This window comes from Ammospiza caudacuta, chromosome 3 (genome assembly GCF_027887145.1).
Source record: "Ammospiza caudacuta isolate bAmmCau1 chromosome 3, bAmmCau1.pri, whole genome shotgun sequence".
Lineage (NCBI taxonomy): Eukaryota > Metazoa > Chordata > Aves > Passeriformes > Passerellidae > Ammospiza > Ammospiza caudacuta.
In genome coordinates, this window is record NC_080595.1 from 4,387,936 (window position 1) to 4,401,523 (window position 13,588).

At 40.8% G+C, this 13,588-nt stretch overlaps 1 protein-coding gene across 2 annotated transcripts in view; it reads right to left on the bottom strand.

The window, feature by feature from the left end:
- The window catches only part of EML6 (EMAP like 6), an 89,436-nt gene that overhangs the window by 27,272 nt on the left and 48,576 nt on the right, over nucleotides 1–13,588 (bottom strand). For both annotated transcript variants that reach the window (XM_058801789.1, XM_058801788.1), the window contains exons 11-18: nucleotides 12,910–13,077; nucleotides 11,883–11,989; nucleotides 9,996–10,114; nucleotides 8,754–8,940; nucleotides 8,017–8,122; nucleotides 5,178–5,271; nucleotides 2,422–2,522; nucleotides 670–872 (exon numbers count right to left, since the gene is read on the bottom strand). In XM_058801789.1, the coding sequence (XP_058657772.1) occupies nucleotides 670–872; nucleotides 2,422–2,522; nucleotides 5,178–5,271; nucleotides 8,017–8,122; nucleotides 8,754–8,940; nucleotides 9,996–10,114; nucleotides 11,883–11,989; nucleotides 12,910–13,077 (1,085 nt within the window). The remainder of the gene's footprint in view (nucleotides 1–669; nucleotides 873–2,421; nucleotides 2,523–5,177; nucleotides 5,272–8,016; nucleotides 8,123–8,753; nucleotides 8,941–9,995; nucleotides 10,115–11,882; nucleotides 11,990–12,909; nucleotides 13,078–13,588) is intronic.

Here is a 13,588-nt window from a genome sequence, read left to right on the forward strand (position 1 = left end):
CAGGGATCTTAATTGACCTTGATATATAAAAATGTTAATAGCTAACATTCTTCTCATCTTTTACTTCTACAGTTGAAACCATAACCTCAAAAAGGATATTCCATTATCAACATTATCTTCAAATTGCCAGGGGCAAAACTTTGTCTTTAGCTCGTTTGTGTGATGCAGATATTTTGCCATAATTTCTTTTATGGATGTATTGATGCAACTGAAAGAGAATTCTTTTGTTATCTGGAATAGTTAACTCAAAACCCAAAACCTTTCGGTTCTGAGTCTTAATCAAGATGTTATCTGCCATCTTGACTAAGACACAATGATAATATTATTAAAAGATCATGATAATATTATTAAAAGCTCATGTTTCATATTTTGGAAACTGGTAATGCACAAATGTTTTTGGGATCAGCTTGAAGAGGCAATGAGTGTTACCCATTACTCCCTGTGGTTTGCACAAACATGAAAACCACACTCTTGAGCAGAGTGAGAAATAAATTTTGAATTTTTAGAGGTCAGAAAGCTGCTGGTCAGGTACCAGCACATGGAAGAAGGTGCTTACAAATCCAGGTGTATCAAATAACAGAGCTCATTCCTATTGGCTTTGTTTAACCGCAAACACCTCTAAAATCCATGGGTGCCACAAAAATCCAGGTGAAGGAAGGTGACAGATACCTTGTCCAGTGCATGCATGGCAAACACAGGTCCATCATGGGCCTTCACTGTCCTCAGCAGCAGGGTCTCCTTCCAGATGTAGATGTCCCCAGTGGCAGCCCCAGAGAACACCAGCTCCTCCCCGCGCCCGTACGAGACGCTCATCATGGTCTCCAGCTTCCCCACGCTCCCAAACGTGCCCCGCTTGGAGGTGAAGCCTCCACCTGCAACAGCAGCACAGGCCTTGCTCTGCTTGGGCTGTACAGGACAAATGTTTGACCCCAAGATCTCCTGGGGCTGCCTGATAATGAAAATGCAGAAGGAAAAAGCACAACCAAAGAAAGTGAACCCAGCAGTGACAGCTCTGGAGCAGATCAGCCTCAGGCCTTCAGACTGCCTTCCCCAGCAGGAGATAAATTTGGTGAGGAATTGTGCAAAACCAACTACTGCAAGGTCTGGTGTAGCCATGATATCTTCTGAAAAATCCTTTCTTTAGGATTTTTCCTCCTGAGAAGCTCAGAGGCCTCAGGAACAAAATGCAAACATTGATTATCTGCTGCTGTGGAATGCAACAGGTGCATCTGGGATTGGCCCATGTGGTTGTTTCTAATTAATGGCCAATCACAGTCAGCTGGCTCGGACTCTCTGTCTGAGACACAAACCTTTGTTATCATTCTTCTTTTTCTATTCTTAGCCAGCCTTCTGATGAAATCCTTTCTTCCATTCTTTTAGTATAGTTTTAATATAACATATATAATAAAACAATAAATCAGCCTTCTGAAACATGGAGTCAGATCCTCGTCTCTTCCCTCACCCTCAGACCCCTGTGAACACCAGCACAGCCTGGCAGGGTGGTTTTTGCCCACAGCAGCTTCTGCCATGCTGCTTCTCTGCAGAGGTGACCCCAAGCAGATTGGTTTAGCTGTCCCCTGGCACCCTGAGCTTTTGGCAGCAGGTTGCAGAATAAATGGCAGGGTCTGTTCCTCCAAATCACCACAGCCTTGCTTTGGGTCAGAAAGCAGAAGCAGCCATGAGGCCATGAATCAATGCTTGGACAAAAACACACATAAATTACAAAATATCATTTGTAAAGGTGGCCTTGTGTCAAGGCACTGTGGGCTTGACAGCTGACACCACACTAACTCCCCACTCCATTGAGCAAATCTGAATTAAAAATCACCATTTTTATTGCAAAGAGACTGTTCTTGGAGCAAGATGCTGCTTAATGCACATTCCCACCATGGAACTTGGCAAACAGCAATGCAAATCTACGTGATCACTGCAAAAATAACCTAAAGACTAAAAAAAAGCAGAAAAAATAATTATTTATCTGAGAGCACCTGAACCACTTGAATGCTTAAACTATGGTATGAAGTGTAGGAAGCTCTTAAAATGACCTAATTTTGAGTTGTTCTGAGCACTTGTATCATGTGTACACAACTAAAAAGTCATGAAGAGCAAAAAATCCAGTCCTGAATAAAAAATATCCTCAATCAGAAGCTGATTTTCTGGGAGCCAAGGATGCTTGCTTAGGAGAATGTCTTAATATTATGATTAGAATCTAAACACAATTAGCTGGAAATTCTTTCCAAGGAGGAAGGAATATTATGACATTTGCTGACTCAGAGGTGGGTTTTAACCCCTTTAATATTTGGTAACTGGAAAAGTGCTTAACTAATAAAACAAATTCTTAAACCGGGAATATGATGTTCCTGTATTAAAAATGTTCACAAATTCCCATATTAATAAAATATAAAATACTCAATACAGTACCTGTTTGCTGCCAAAATTTGATGTGCTTCATCCCAACTGTGACAAGTCTGTCCACATGATGTGGATTACATTTCACTACAAATATTTTATCTTTATGGCCCCTGCAATAGAAGTAGACATTTTAAAAGTCTGGCAAAAGATGACTTAAGATTTCAAACTAATTGAATCATTGATATAAATCATTTCCCCATCTAGCAAAAAGTAGAGAGCCATATTTCTAATCTGCAAGGGTTTAGTTCTGGGATTTGCCTCATGGAGCTGGCAGGAGAATTTGAGCACACACCATGTGGGGACTACAGAAATGTGGGGAATAAAAATCCTCTCCCACTGAATTTCAGTTCATTTAAGTCATAACAAAGGAGCAGGCAATAAAGGTCAAGGCAATTAAGAGAAGACATAAAGGTCAAGATAAGTATTTAAGTGCATGAGAACTCAATAAATATTAAAAGATAGTCTGACAGGAAAATTGAGGAAGTGTTTAATCTGTGGGCTTCAAGACAGAAAACAAAATCATGAATTATAAAATTGTAGCAGTTCACTCAGCAGCACATTCACCTCCAGGTTTAGTTCTTGGGTAACTAAAGTTATGCTTGTTGATGTATTTATGGGAATTTACAAGCTTGGGTCTTATCAAAGGAAAAATTATTCCCAGGTGTAAAGCATTAATTAAATCCATGTCAGTGTTTTATAAACCCCCAAAGCAGGAAGCATGAGCTTTTCACTGTAATCTGCAGGTTTGTGCTAGGATTAAGTCACTTTTTCCTGACAGGCTCAGCAGATATAGAAAATCACATGGTTCTGACACCCCTCTGAGGGTCAGTATTCCATTTTAGTGGGAATGTCTGGATGCAAACCAGTCCTGGCCACCCCTGACATCTGCAGCACATCATCCTGCAGTGCTGAGGTGTTTGGCTCCCACTTACTCAACAAGGACTTTAATGGAATTAGACAGGAGGTAGGAGAGCCAGGACAGGGAAACAAGCTGCATATTTAGCTCTGAAACAATTAAAGCAAATAAATAAGAGTGTTCTTAATGTTGCAACAAAAAAAAAAAAAAAACAACCAAAAACCTGAGAAGTCATGCTGAAATAAATCAGCCTAGAGTGATAAAGCAAAAAGAACATTCACAAAAGTAAATCTAACTGCAGAATAAACATAAGTGTCTGTATATGGTGAATGGACACCCATTTTCCAGGTTTATATGGGTCCATATGATTGTAAGGAGATGCTCTTTCATTCTTGTGTGCAAAGGCCACATGAGGGCTTTTGTGTCTCTTTGTCCTCCTGTGCTCACCAGAACAGGGGAGTTGCATTTAGGCACTGCTAAAATTTAAACAACGGTTTAAACTGCAAGGTTTTAGAAGATACATTCATTTTTCTGCTCTCTGTGAGGACCCTGCATATTTTGAAGATAACAGATGAGCAATAATAGATGCACTGGGTACATGCAGCATTACATGGTGAAAAGAACCCAAGTGCTCCATGTTTTATCTGTCCTGGGAGCAGCAGCCCCAGGTAGTGACACAGCTTATCATTATCTTGTTTTTAAAAGCTTAAAGGTCAGCGTGGCAATACAGAAAGTATTTCTTTGCTTGCAAGTCAAGCACAATCTGTCTGGGGACAGCAGAACTGGGATTGCAAAGCCCAGGAAAATGTCACGTTTCACAGCACAGCCAGGGCTGTTGCTAAGCAAAGCCTCCAGCACAGATTTTAGACAGGATTTAAACCCTCACTGCCTAATAAACTGGATGTCTGAGATGAAATTGTATAGCTAACAGACGGTGGTACACACACATGGAGTGAAACACTGATTTCTTCACTAATGGTACACTACTAACAGAGACTGCTGCCACCAGAAAATCTCATTTCTTCTGCAACATGTCACCATAAAGTAATTAAAGTAAATTACCTTTCACAGGCACTTTTTTGCAGCTATACTAACAATTTCTACTGAGCAGTGCTACATTACATGGTTGCAGAGAGCACATGGAATTCTCTCCTTGCCTTTCTGGCCCATACATCCACTCTCACAGGAATTCTGCTCAGTCCTGGTGACCAGGGGCACACTTATTTTGTCCAAGGCTGAGACAGAAACCAGGTTCTCAGACAGTTTGATTTTCCTACACTGAGTAACTATTGTTGCAATCCAGCAGTTGAGTACAAAACAGCAAACATGCCACTTTAATCCAATTCTCTTCCCAGCACTGCTCCCTTCAGAAAACACAAAGGACTCTTCACTGTCAGGTTAGCAGCTGAGCTTTCCATTGGCAATTGGAAGAGCAAATAACTCAGAAAAAGCTGGCTCAGAAGGAAGGCTGGATCAGCAGTGACTGAAATACTTATAAAGAATAGAGAGAACTCTTTTTTCTTTTTAGAAAGTGATCTGGTGATTGATGGAACCCAGCACATCATTGAATACATAAAGGAAACGACACCTCTGGTGACTTCTGCCCTAAGCCAGGACACAAAACTGAAAGAAAATATTAAACTTCACTTGAAAAACCTGAAACAAACCACAGTGCCAATGTGGCTCTCCCAACAGAAAGGATAAGAACTCCTGACAGAAATAGTTCACACAATTTCCAAACACTGATCTGTGCATCCCCAGGTTTTTAATCTGGGTATGTTGCTCTGAAACACCATCCTGCTTTCAGAGGGGAGTTCTGCTTTATTTCTTTGTTCATAGGAAAAATGTGAACGATGCTAATCAGAAAAAACAGCAATCAGAGGGGATTTTAACCTGTGGGTATCCTTACCTGGTTGTTGCCAGCTTTTCTCCCTTTTTCCAGTCCCAGAACACAATGGCATGGTTATCATCCAGCCCCACAGATGCCAAACATTTCCCATCAGCTGCACAGAAGCAATACTGAGTGTTAAAGGGGCTGAGGCTTTAGCTGAAAATGTAACAGGCAATGAACCAACAATCACATTGCAAACTGAATTTCTAATGTGATATTATAAATGAAGCAAAAAACCCTCCCAAATTAAGTTTGAGAAATTGGAGTTCAGATCTTTTCCCTAAGGCAGACATAAAGCATTCCTATGTGTAAGTACAAGGAAAACAGGGAAGATCAAACAAGGCAGTGAAATTCAATTCATAAAGCTCAAGCACCCTAAACTCACGTTGCATTTTATTTGAAATATTTCTGATAGATAATGCTTCTTTTCTTTGCTTGAAATGGTGCAGAGATTTACCAGTGTATGAAATGTTCATAGGCAGGGTGATGAAACTATAAATACAATATAAAATTTTAAGGCTAAAAATAACTGCTGGCTATCTTCACTTTCACTGCAGGAAAGACACAGCAGGACTGATAATGAGAGCAAGGAAAGCCAGAAGAGAAAACCATCCATAATTCAACAGTACCCCGGCACTCTTGCCACATGTATAAAATAATGATAAACACAACCATCTCTAACAAAGTTTTAGAGACAAACTTCTGTGCTGACATTCTACAAAGTTTATAAAACTAAGCCATGATTACTGCAGCCAATGATAAGACAATTTATAGGGTGCAGGAGGAGCTGATCACCTGCCTGGCTTTTTTAACTGCACAAAAGTCACAGCTGGAGGGAGCAGAGCTGGGTAGGGGCTGAACAAAAATACTGATCTGGGAATGGGCTTCTCACAGAAATGAATGGTGTGAAGGACTCAGCTTGGGCATATTTGACTTCAAGAGGAAAAAGAGAATCATTGATAGAAATTACTCTATCAGAACTGCTGCAGAGTTCACAGGACTGAGTAAGTTCTTACAGATTTTAATGATTGATCTTACTAGAAGCAAGAAGAAGGGGAATTTAAGAATTAGTAGGAAAGAAACAGGACCAAGTGGAAGAAGCAGAATAAGGTAGGAAGAAAAGAAGTTAAAATACAGGACAAGAAACCAAAACTGAGTTTATATAAAAAATCCCCAAACAACACAACAATTTAAACTTTATGCACTTGAAACAGGAGGTTTATGCACTAATATGGACTACAGCCTCCAAACAATATCCCAAGGTATAAATGTTAAATTAGCCACCAGAGGGCACAGCCAAACGTTGCAGGAATGAAATGATCCTCAGAATCACCGTGTCCTGAGAAGGGCTGTACAAGAAGGACCCAGCTTTGAGAAAAGGGCAGCAGCTGATGGTTTAGAGAGAGAACTGGAGGGAAAAGTCAGCTGCTTCATCAACTACAGCCAGAAAAGGTTGGGAGCTCCAGGTTTCTATCTTTAAGCTCCACATAAGTGTGATCTGAACCTGATTGTGAAAGCTCTGTTATTAAGACAATGCAAATCCCCTACACAGGGCAGGGCAGTGCAGCCCCTGATCCTGCAGGGAGGTGCACATTTGCTCAGCTCTGTCCCTGCCCATGCCAAGAATCCCAGCTAAAGGCAGTCAGGAATGCAGTGTGTGCATTATTCTCAGGATCAGGTCCTAAAGCAACACTGTAATGTTGAATGGTTGCTACTTTTTAAAAGACATTCAGTATTTTTTACAGATTTATGTCCACAGAATATTTGGCCAGTTTATTCTTTACAGGCACATGGGTGCCAAGATCCAGAATATTCCTACTTGGCCAGGAATTTACTTGGTGTTAAAAATGCATACCACAAAGAATTTTCAAATATAGGAATGTTTGTTCAATTAAGGATCTTAACAAGAAGTTTTTTGACATCTGTGCACATTGTCTAATACCAGTTAAATCATCCTTATCCATTTTTCTTCCTTCTGGCACTTTATCTCCTTTCAGAGTGAGCTTATATACCACAGTGGGTCAGCAATTTCACATCTGAATTTCAGCTCCTGGATGAACACCAGGCTCCTCTCCTGATAATGGAATATGACTGAGTTCCACAGATTTATCTTTGTGGAAGTCAAACTTCTTTTGTATAGTCTTGTCTTACAAATGTGATCTGCATCCTAATGAAGTCTTACCACATTTCTGGAGAGCAGAATATGAAATAAGCTGTGTTTAATTGAAAAAAAAAATCAGATCAAGTAGAGGATAGTTCAGATAAAGTAATCTCTTAATTTTTTTCATAGAGAAGGGAGAATGAATTTTCAAGGCCTTTTATGAAGATACAGAAGTATTTAAGTCCCCACCATATGGATGATATTCTTCAGTGCTGCACACAGGAATTATCCCTTAAAAACTGAGACAGCTCAGGGCAGCCAGCTTGGAAAGACAAGTGGGAGAGACAGCAGACAACTGTTTGTCATATTTACTTCTTCTGTAAACTCACTGAAAAATGTGGCAATTGTTAGCAAATGCAAAGAGTTGGATGAGCCCAGAGGTGACATTTCCAACTCATTCATATGCTTTGAGTCACCATCCTGCCTGCTTTAGAATTCTCACAGCACCATGTAGAGAGTGACCAGAATTCCAACTGCACTCTTGGTATTATCTGCTAGACACCACCCAAATCAATCATTGACCAAGTGACCAAAGGCCCATGACTGACTTCACCACACACACTGTTTTTATCCCAAGTCAGCAAGCTTCCATGTAAAATAGGTACTGGCTGCAATTTTACACCTGTTTGAATTAACACTGCATCACAAGGATTGCTTTTAAATTACTCATTTAGATAAACATAGGCTGTGGCTCACCTGAAAAATCCAGTGCACACACTCCTCTCTGGTGCTGGCCTTTGAGCAAGGATAAACATTTCAGAGTCTGGGTGTCCCAAACATGGATAGCAGCATCTCTTCCAACCTAGATCAGAGGGTTAATTGGGCTCTCTGCCCATAGAAGTTCAATGCACACCAATAACAGTAATTAGCATTATCATATCTTTAAAACCCTACAGAGGTTTGTCATTTGCCCTATTTTATCTTTTTCAGGATTTATTTTTTCATTCAGAGAAATATCAGTGGATGGTCTCTAAAACTATCACTATTCAGTGGAATATTCATAGTATCATTTATCCTGATTTCTGAATGAATATGTATACACTGAATACATCATATTCAGTACCAGCTATCAGGAAAGTGCCTATCAGCTTTTATCTGAGCAAAGTTGTTGAAAGCTCCTACAGTACAAAAATACTGCAACTGAGCCATTAAAGTCCAAAACATTCTAAGAAGGAGATAAAATACCGCTCCTGTGTTTTACATGAGAGATTAAAAGTAAATATAAGACTTTTGAAGGCCATAGCACAAGACTGGCAGTGTTCACGTTATATAGGAATGGTTTTTTAATCATCTCCAACAGTTTCAGCAGGGAAATAGGAAACAACATTCAGTTTGCCCAGATTTAGGAGGAAACAATACATGTGAGGAAAAAGAAAATGGCTTTTTTTCTAATTCTATATAAAACATGATTGCTGCCACTTTGAACTCCCCACCTGCCCAGTAGCCACATAGTCCTTGATGGGGTGGATGCTGAGGCTGAGGATGTCGTCGTCGTGGCCGAGGTAGAGGCGCTGCGAGTGCTGCTGCCGGTTGTACACGACGGCCACAGCAGCGATGTGATAAACCACCTCCCCTGCCTGGGTGTAGAACAGGTTGTTCCTGCAGTCATAGCCCCTGTACCTGCAGCAAACACCACACAAACACCTGGCTGCAGGGGTTGTGATAAACCACCTCCCCTGGGTTGTTCCTGCAGTCACAGCCCCTGTACCTGCAGCAAACACCAAACAAACACCTGGCTGCAGGGGTTGTGATAAACCACCTCCCCTGGGTTGTTCCTGCAGTCACAGCCCCGGTACCTGCAGCAAACACCAAACAAACACCTGGCTGCAGGGGTTGTGATAAACCACCTCCCCTGCCTGGGTGTACAGCAGGTTGTTCCCGCAGCAAACACCAAACACCTGGCAGCAGGTGATGTGATAAACCACCTCCCCTGCCAGTAGAACAGGTTGTTCCTGCAGTCACAGCCCCTGTACCTGCAGCAGACATCAAACATCTCATGGCTGCCCCACAGCTGCTCGGGAAATCTGTGCTATAGATTTGTGTGTTAAGGGAAAGGAGTCCTGAGGCTCCTCTGTGATACTTCTGAGCTCGAGCTCAGAAGATCTTCTCAAGGGTTACTTTGCACTCAATCCCTAAATCAGCACTGATTTCACAAAAAGGCTGTATCTTTTACATAGAATTGTGTCCAGGTAAGCTTCACAAGGAATTGGATTGGAGCAGAAATCTATCAGGCATTTGAACAAATCACCGCTATTACAAAGACTCCAGGAAACACCAGGTGTATGAGCAACAAGTATAAAATGTAATTTCATAAAACTCAACAGAGATTTATTATTTATCACTATTACATGCTTCCCCTGTTCTTTAACAAAGAGAATCCTGGAATGGTCTGTTCTGGAAGGGACCTTATGGATCACCCAGCTCCAGCTCCACCTCCTGCCATAGGCAGAGACATCCCCCACTGCACCAGGCTGCTCAGAGCTCCATCCATCCTAAAACAAAACTGAAAACAGAAAAGCTATACCTGATATTCTAATAATTACCACAGCAAAAATGACAAATTAATTGTGGGTAAGCACCACAAAATGCTTTGCTTATGCTCTGATAAGAGTTGTCAGAGCACCCCAGCAATGTTAATCAATCAGAAATAGCAAATATTATTTTTGTTACCCTACCCATGGATAAACTGCAGCTTCAAGCTGTCCTCGGGTGCTCTCTCTCTCTTAAGGAAGGGCACAGAATGGTTTTTCTCTTTACTTTGCTGTTTTAGCTGAGGTAGGTCTTCTTTGTAAACCTAAAGAAGAATTGCTAAAGTTAACTGCACGTCTCTGCTTTTATGAATATTTGTGTATGTGAGTGAAAGTGACTTTAATAATGAAATTTAATATATGCTAATGTGATGTAGAGTGGTTACAATGCAGAGGCAGGCACTATTGTCCCCAGCCTTCAGATGATAATAAATGTTTCCTGGACAATGAATTCTCCTGGTCTGAATGGCCCAGAACAGCAATCTGGAGCAGCAGCAGCAGAGTGGAGTCTTTCCAGAAGGTTCCAGTGTTACTTAGTGAAAAGCAATGTAAATGGTGACTGGTGTTTTTTAATTTCACCTGCACTTCAGTGCCCAAGCTCAAAGCTGAGCATGAACTGCTTCTGTCTCAGGATTATGGTGAAAGTATACAACCCCAAAGTATAATTACAGATCTATAAACACACAAAATACTTTCCATTTAAACACTATAGAAATGCTAAAATTCTGTGGAGATACTAAAGGTATTTGAAGCATCCCCAAACAAAATCCATCTCAATGCAGAAATGCGGCTTTAGCGTTTGTTTTCTGTGCCCACATTTCTTGGACAAATGGACAATGAAATTGCCACTCCCACAGAATTCTACCTGACTTCCAAGAAGCAACACTGGATTTTTGGAAGAAATGAAAAGAAAGAAACAAACTCAGTGAAACAAAATACTGGGGCATCATGTTCTGATGCATCTCAAAATGTAGAATCCTCTCTGCTGCTTCAGCCATATTATTAAAAATAAAAAACCCAAACCAAACCCCAATTCTCAAAATAAGATTAATGTTTTTATTTCCCTGTGCTTTTGTCCATTATTTCCTTTAACAAAATGCCAAAGGCAGCTTCTGCTTGGGGCTGTCTCCCATTTTCCATGAGAGATGCTATTTTAAAGATGCTCCTGGTTTTCCATGCATTAACCTGCCTGGAATATTGCTCTTGAACTGCCTGCAATGATATTGTCACTTGTAGTTTTTAAACCCAGATGTCCTTTTTGACACACAGACAGTGTGGAGGAGGATGATGGCTGATTTGAATAAAGATGGAAATTCAGGAGGAGGAGGGGAGGAGGAGAATGACCAGCACTCCAGTGAAACTGGGAGTGAATGGAAGGGAAAGGAGAGAATTTGGCAAAATCTGTTTCATTTGTCATTCATGATTGATCCCTGTAATAAACAGGTGAAAGAGGCTGTTGGCAGAAGGACCTATGCAATTTATTGCAGTCTAGAAAGTGAGGTGAAAAGATAAAGAATGCCCTTGCTTCAAGCCTGGAATATTAGAGGTGAGCTTCCCACATCCCAGAAAGCAGCCCCACACCAGCCATTAAACCCCTTAAATCAACATGAACCAAGTTATTCTGTGATTTTCCCCCTCAATACAAGACCCCAGTCCTGCTCTGAGGGATTTCTGACCTTTCCCATTGCAGCTGAGAGCTCACTGGACAAGGGGACAGGCAATACTCAAAATGACCACAGCTCCTGGAACCAGGTTCTAGTCACTCGTAAACAGAGTCCAAATCAGAGTGGTTTGGCTTGGGAGGGACCTTAAAGATCACCTTCCAACCCCCAAAACACTTCTAAATTCTTTTCTCCAAACCCTTTCAAATTCTCATCTCCAGCTCAAGGGTTTATGTAGATTGCTTGCATAATCAGCTGAATTCCATCAAAATAACTGAGAGCAGTCCATGAGTCAGCAGTAAACTTCCTCTCTGTGCTGAACAGGGATGGGAACTTGCCAGGTAATTGGCCCTGGGAGTTATTTCACACTCACCTGGCGATCATAGTTGATTTGAGCTTCCTGCTCAATGTCAGAATCCAGCTCTGGCACGTCAGATAAATCTGAATCTGATTCCTCACTGTAGGAATCAACACCTCCCTCTGCTTAAAAAAAAAATAATTAAAAATCTATATATTGAACACGTAAAATCACAGGAAAATAGTATGTGACATTTTTATATAATTTAGACTATGGGCAAAGCAGTATTCAAGAAATCTGGAAGCTCAAGCAGCTTGTAAAAGTCACGGGGGCTGACTGAATGTGTCAGCCTTCATTTCTGTCTCTCCTGTTTCCCTGCCCGGGGCAGGAAGGTGGCAGAAAGAAGCAAAATCACTGAGCAGCTACTGGTACAATTCCAGCATCAGAGAATTCTGCTTTCAAAACAGGGTCTGGAGAGCAGACACACAGAAATGACAAATAAAAACTTTCACTGATCATTCTTTGTGCTTAAAATATTTGCTGTAAGTTAGATAATTTACCAAATTGTGCATGTACAGAGTGAAATTTTGCCCTTCTGCTGCAGGGAATCCCAATTTTAGCAATCGCCATGACACAGTTCATATGGCTTTGGCAGGATATTATAAAGATCATGACTATAACAAGAAGAATATCTGAGGTACAGCTACTGCATAAATATGAGAAATTTGTTGTGAGATACGTGAGATTGCATTGAAAACTAAAATTAAACAATTAAATGTGTAGTGTGACTTATGAATTCAAGTTAGATGGTTAAGGTTGGAAATTTAATTATCCAGTCCCTCTAAATGTCTTCTTTCACACACTTTGAGGAATGCTGTTTATGTATTCCCCAACACAAATATTGCAGACTGCAGCAGCTTTTAATGTGGCCCAAACCAAGGCTTGTCTTTGACAGCTTCAATGCCCCAAACATGCTGAGTATATGCAATTCCAAAGAATTATGATTTTTTTTTTTCCTGCTAAATCAATAAGAGCTCTCCCAGCAGTGCTGCATTCTGTGCTGATTTAATTTAACAAATACTTGAACAGAGATGATGTTTACCTTGTGGAGAGGCTTCCAGGATGCCATTGGTTATCCCTTCTGGCACAAACCTCCACTGAAAAACGGAGTGATCAGCACCTCCTGTGCTCAAAACCCACTGGAAATCGTGGGACCAGCGCACATTGGTGACGTGGGCTGAGTGGCCAACGTATTTCCTGAATTTAGCTCCTGGAAACAACAGGAGAACTGCTGCTGTGTGAGGGAAAAATTAACTTTATACTAATGAAGTTAGGTTCCTAATAGAATCATACACTTGTGAAAGCTGAACCAAAAAATACTCAAATGCCTCATTTGATATGCTGATATAAAAGTAATTATGATATAAAAATAATATGGACAATATCTTCTGTTGCCAGAAAAGTACTTCAATCTTGGCAGGAAGTACCAGACACACACAAGGTTTAATTTTCACCTTTCTGGCCACGAGTGCCACTGTCAACTCAACACACGCATTACATTTTTCTAAAACACAAATTTTGAAAATACACTGAGATGTGATATCAAATTAAACACTGAAGCTCACAGAAAGGCAAAAGGTTGTTTGATTTGGATTGCTGGTTTTATGTGCAAATCCTGAGGAAGCAGCCACACATTCTTAACACTTCTGAAAACAACTACACAGAGAGGGTTAAAGTCTGCTCTCTGTATCCATTGATACTCACAGGAGTTGTGCACTCAC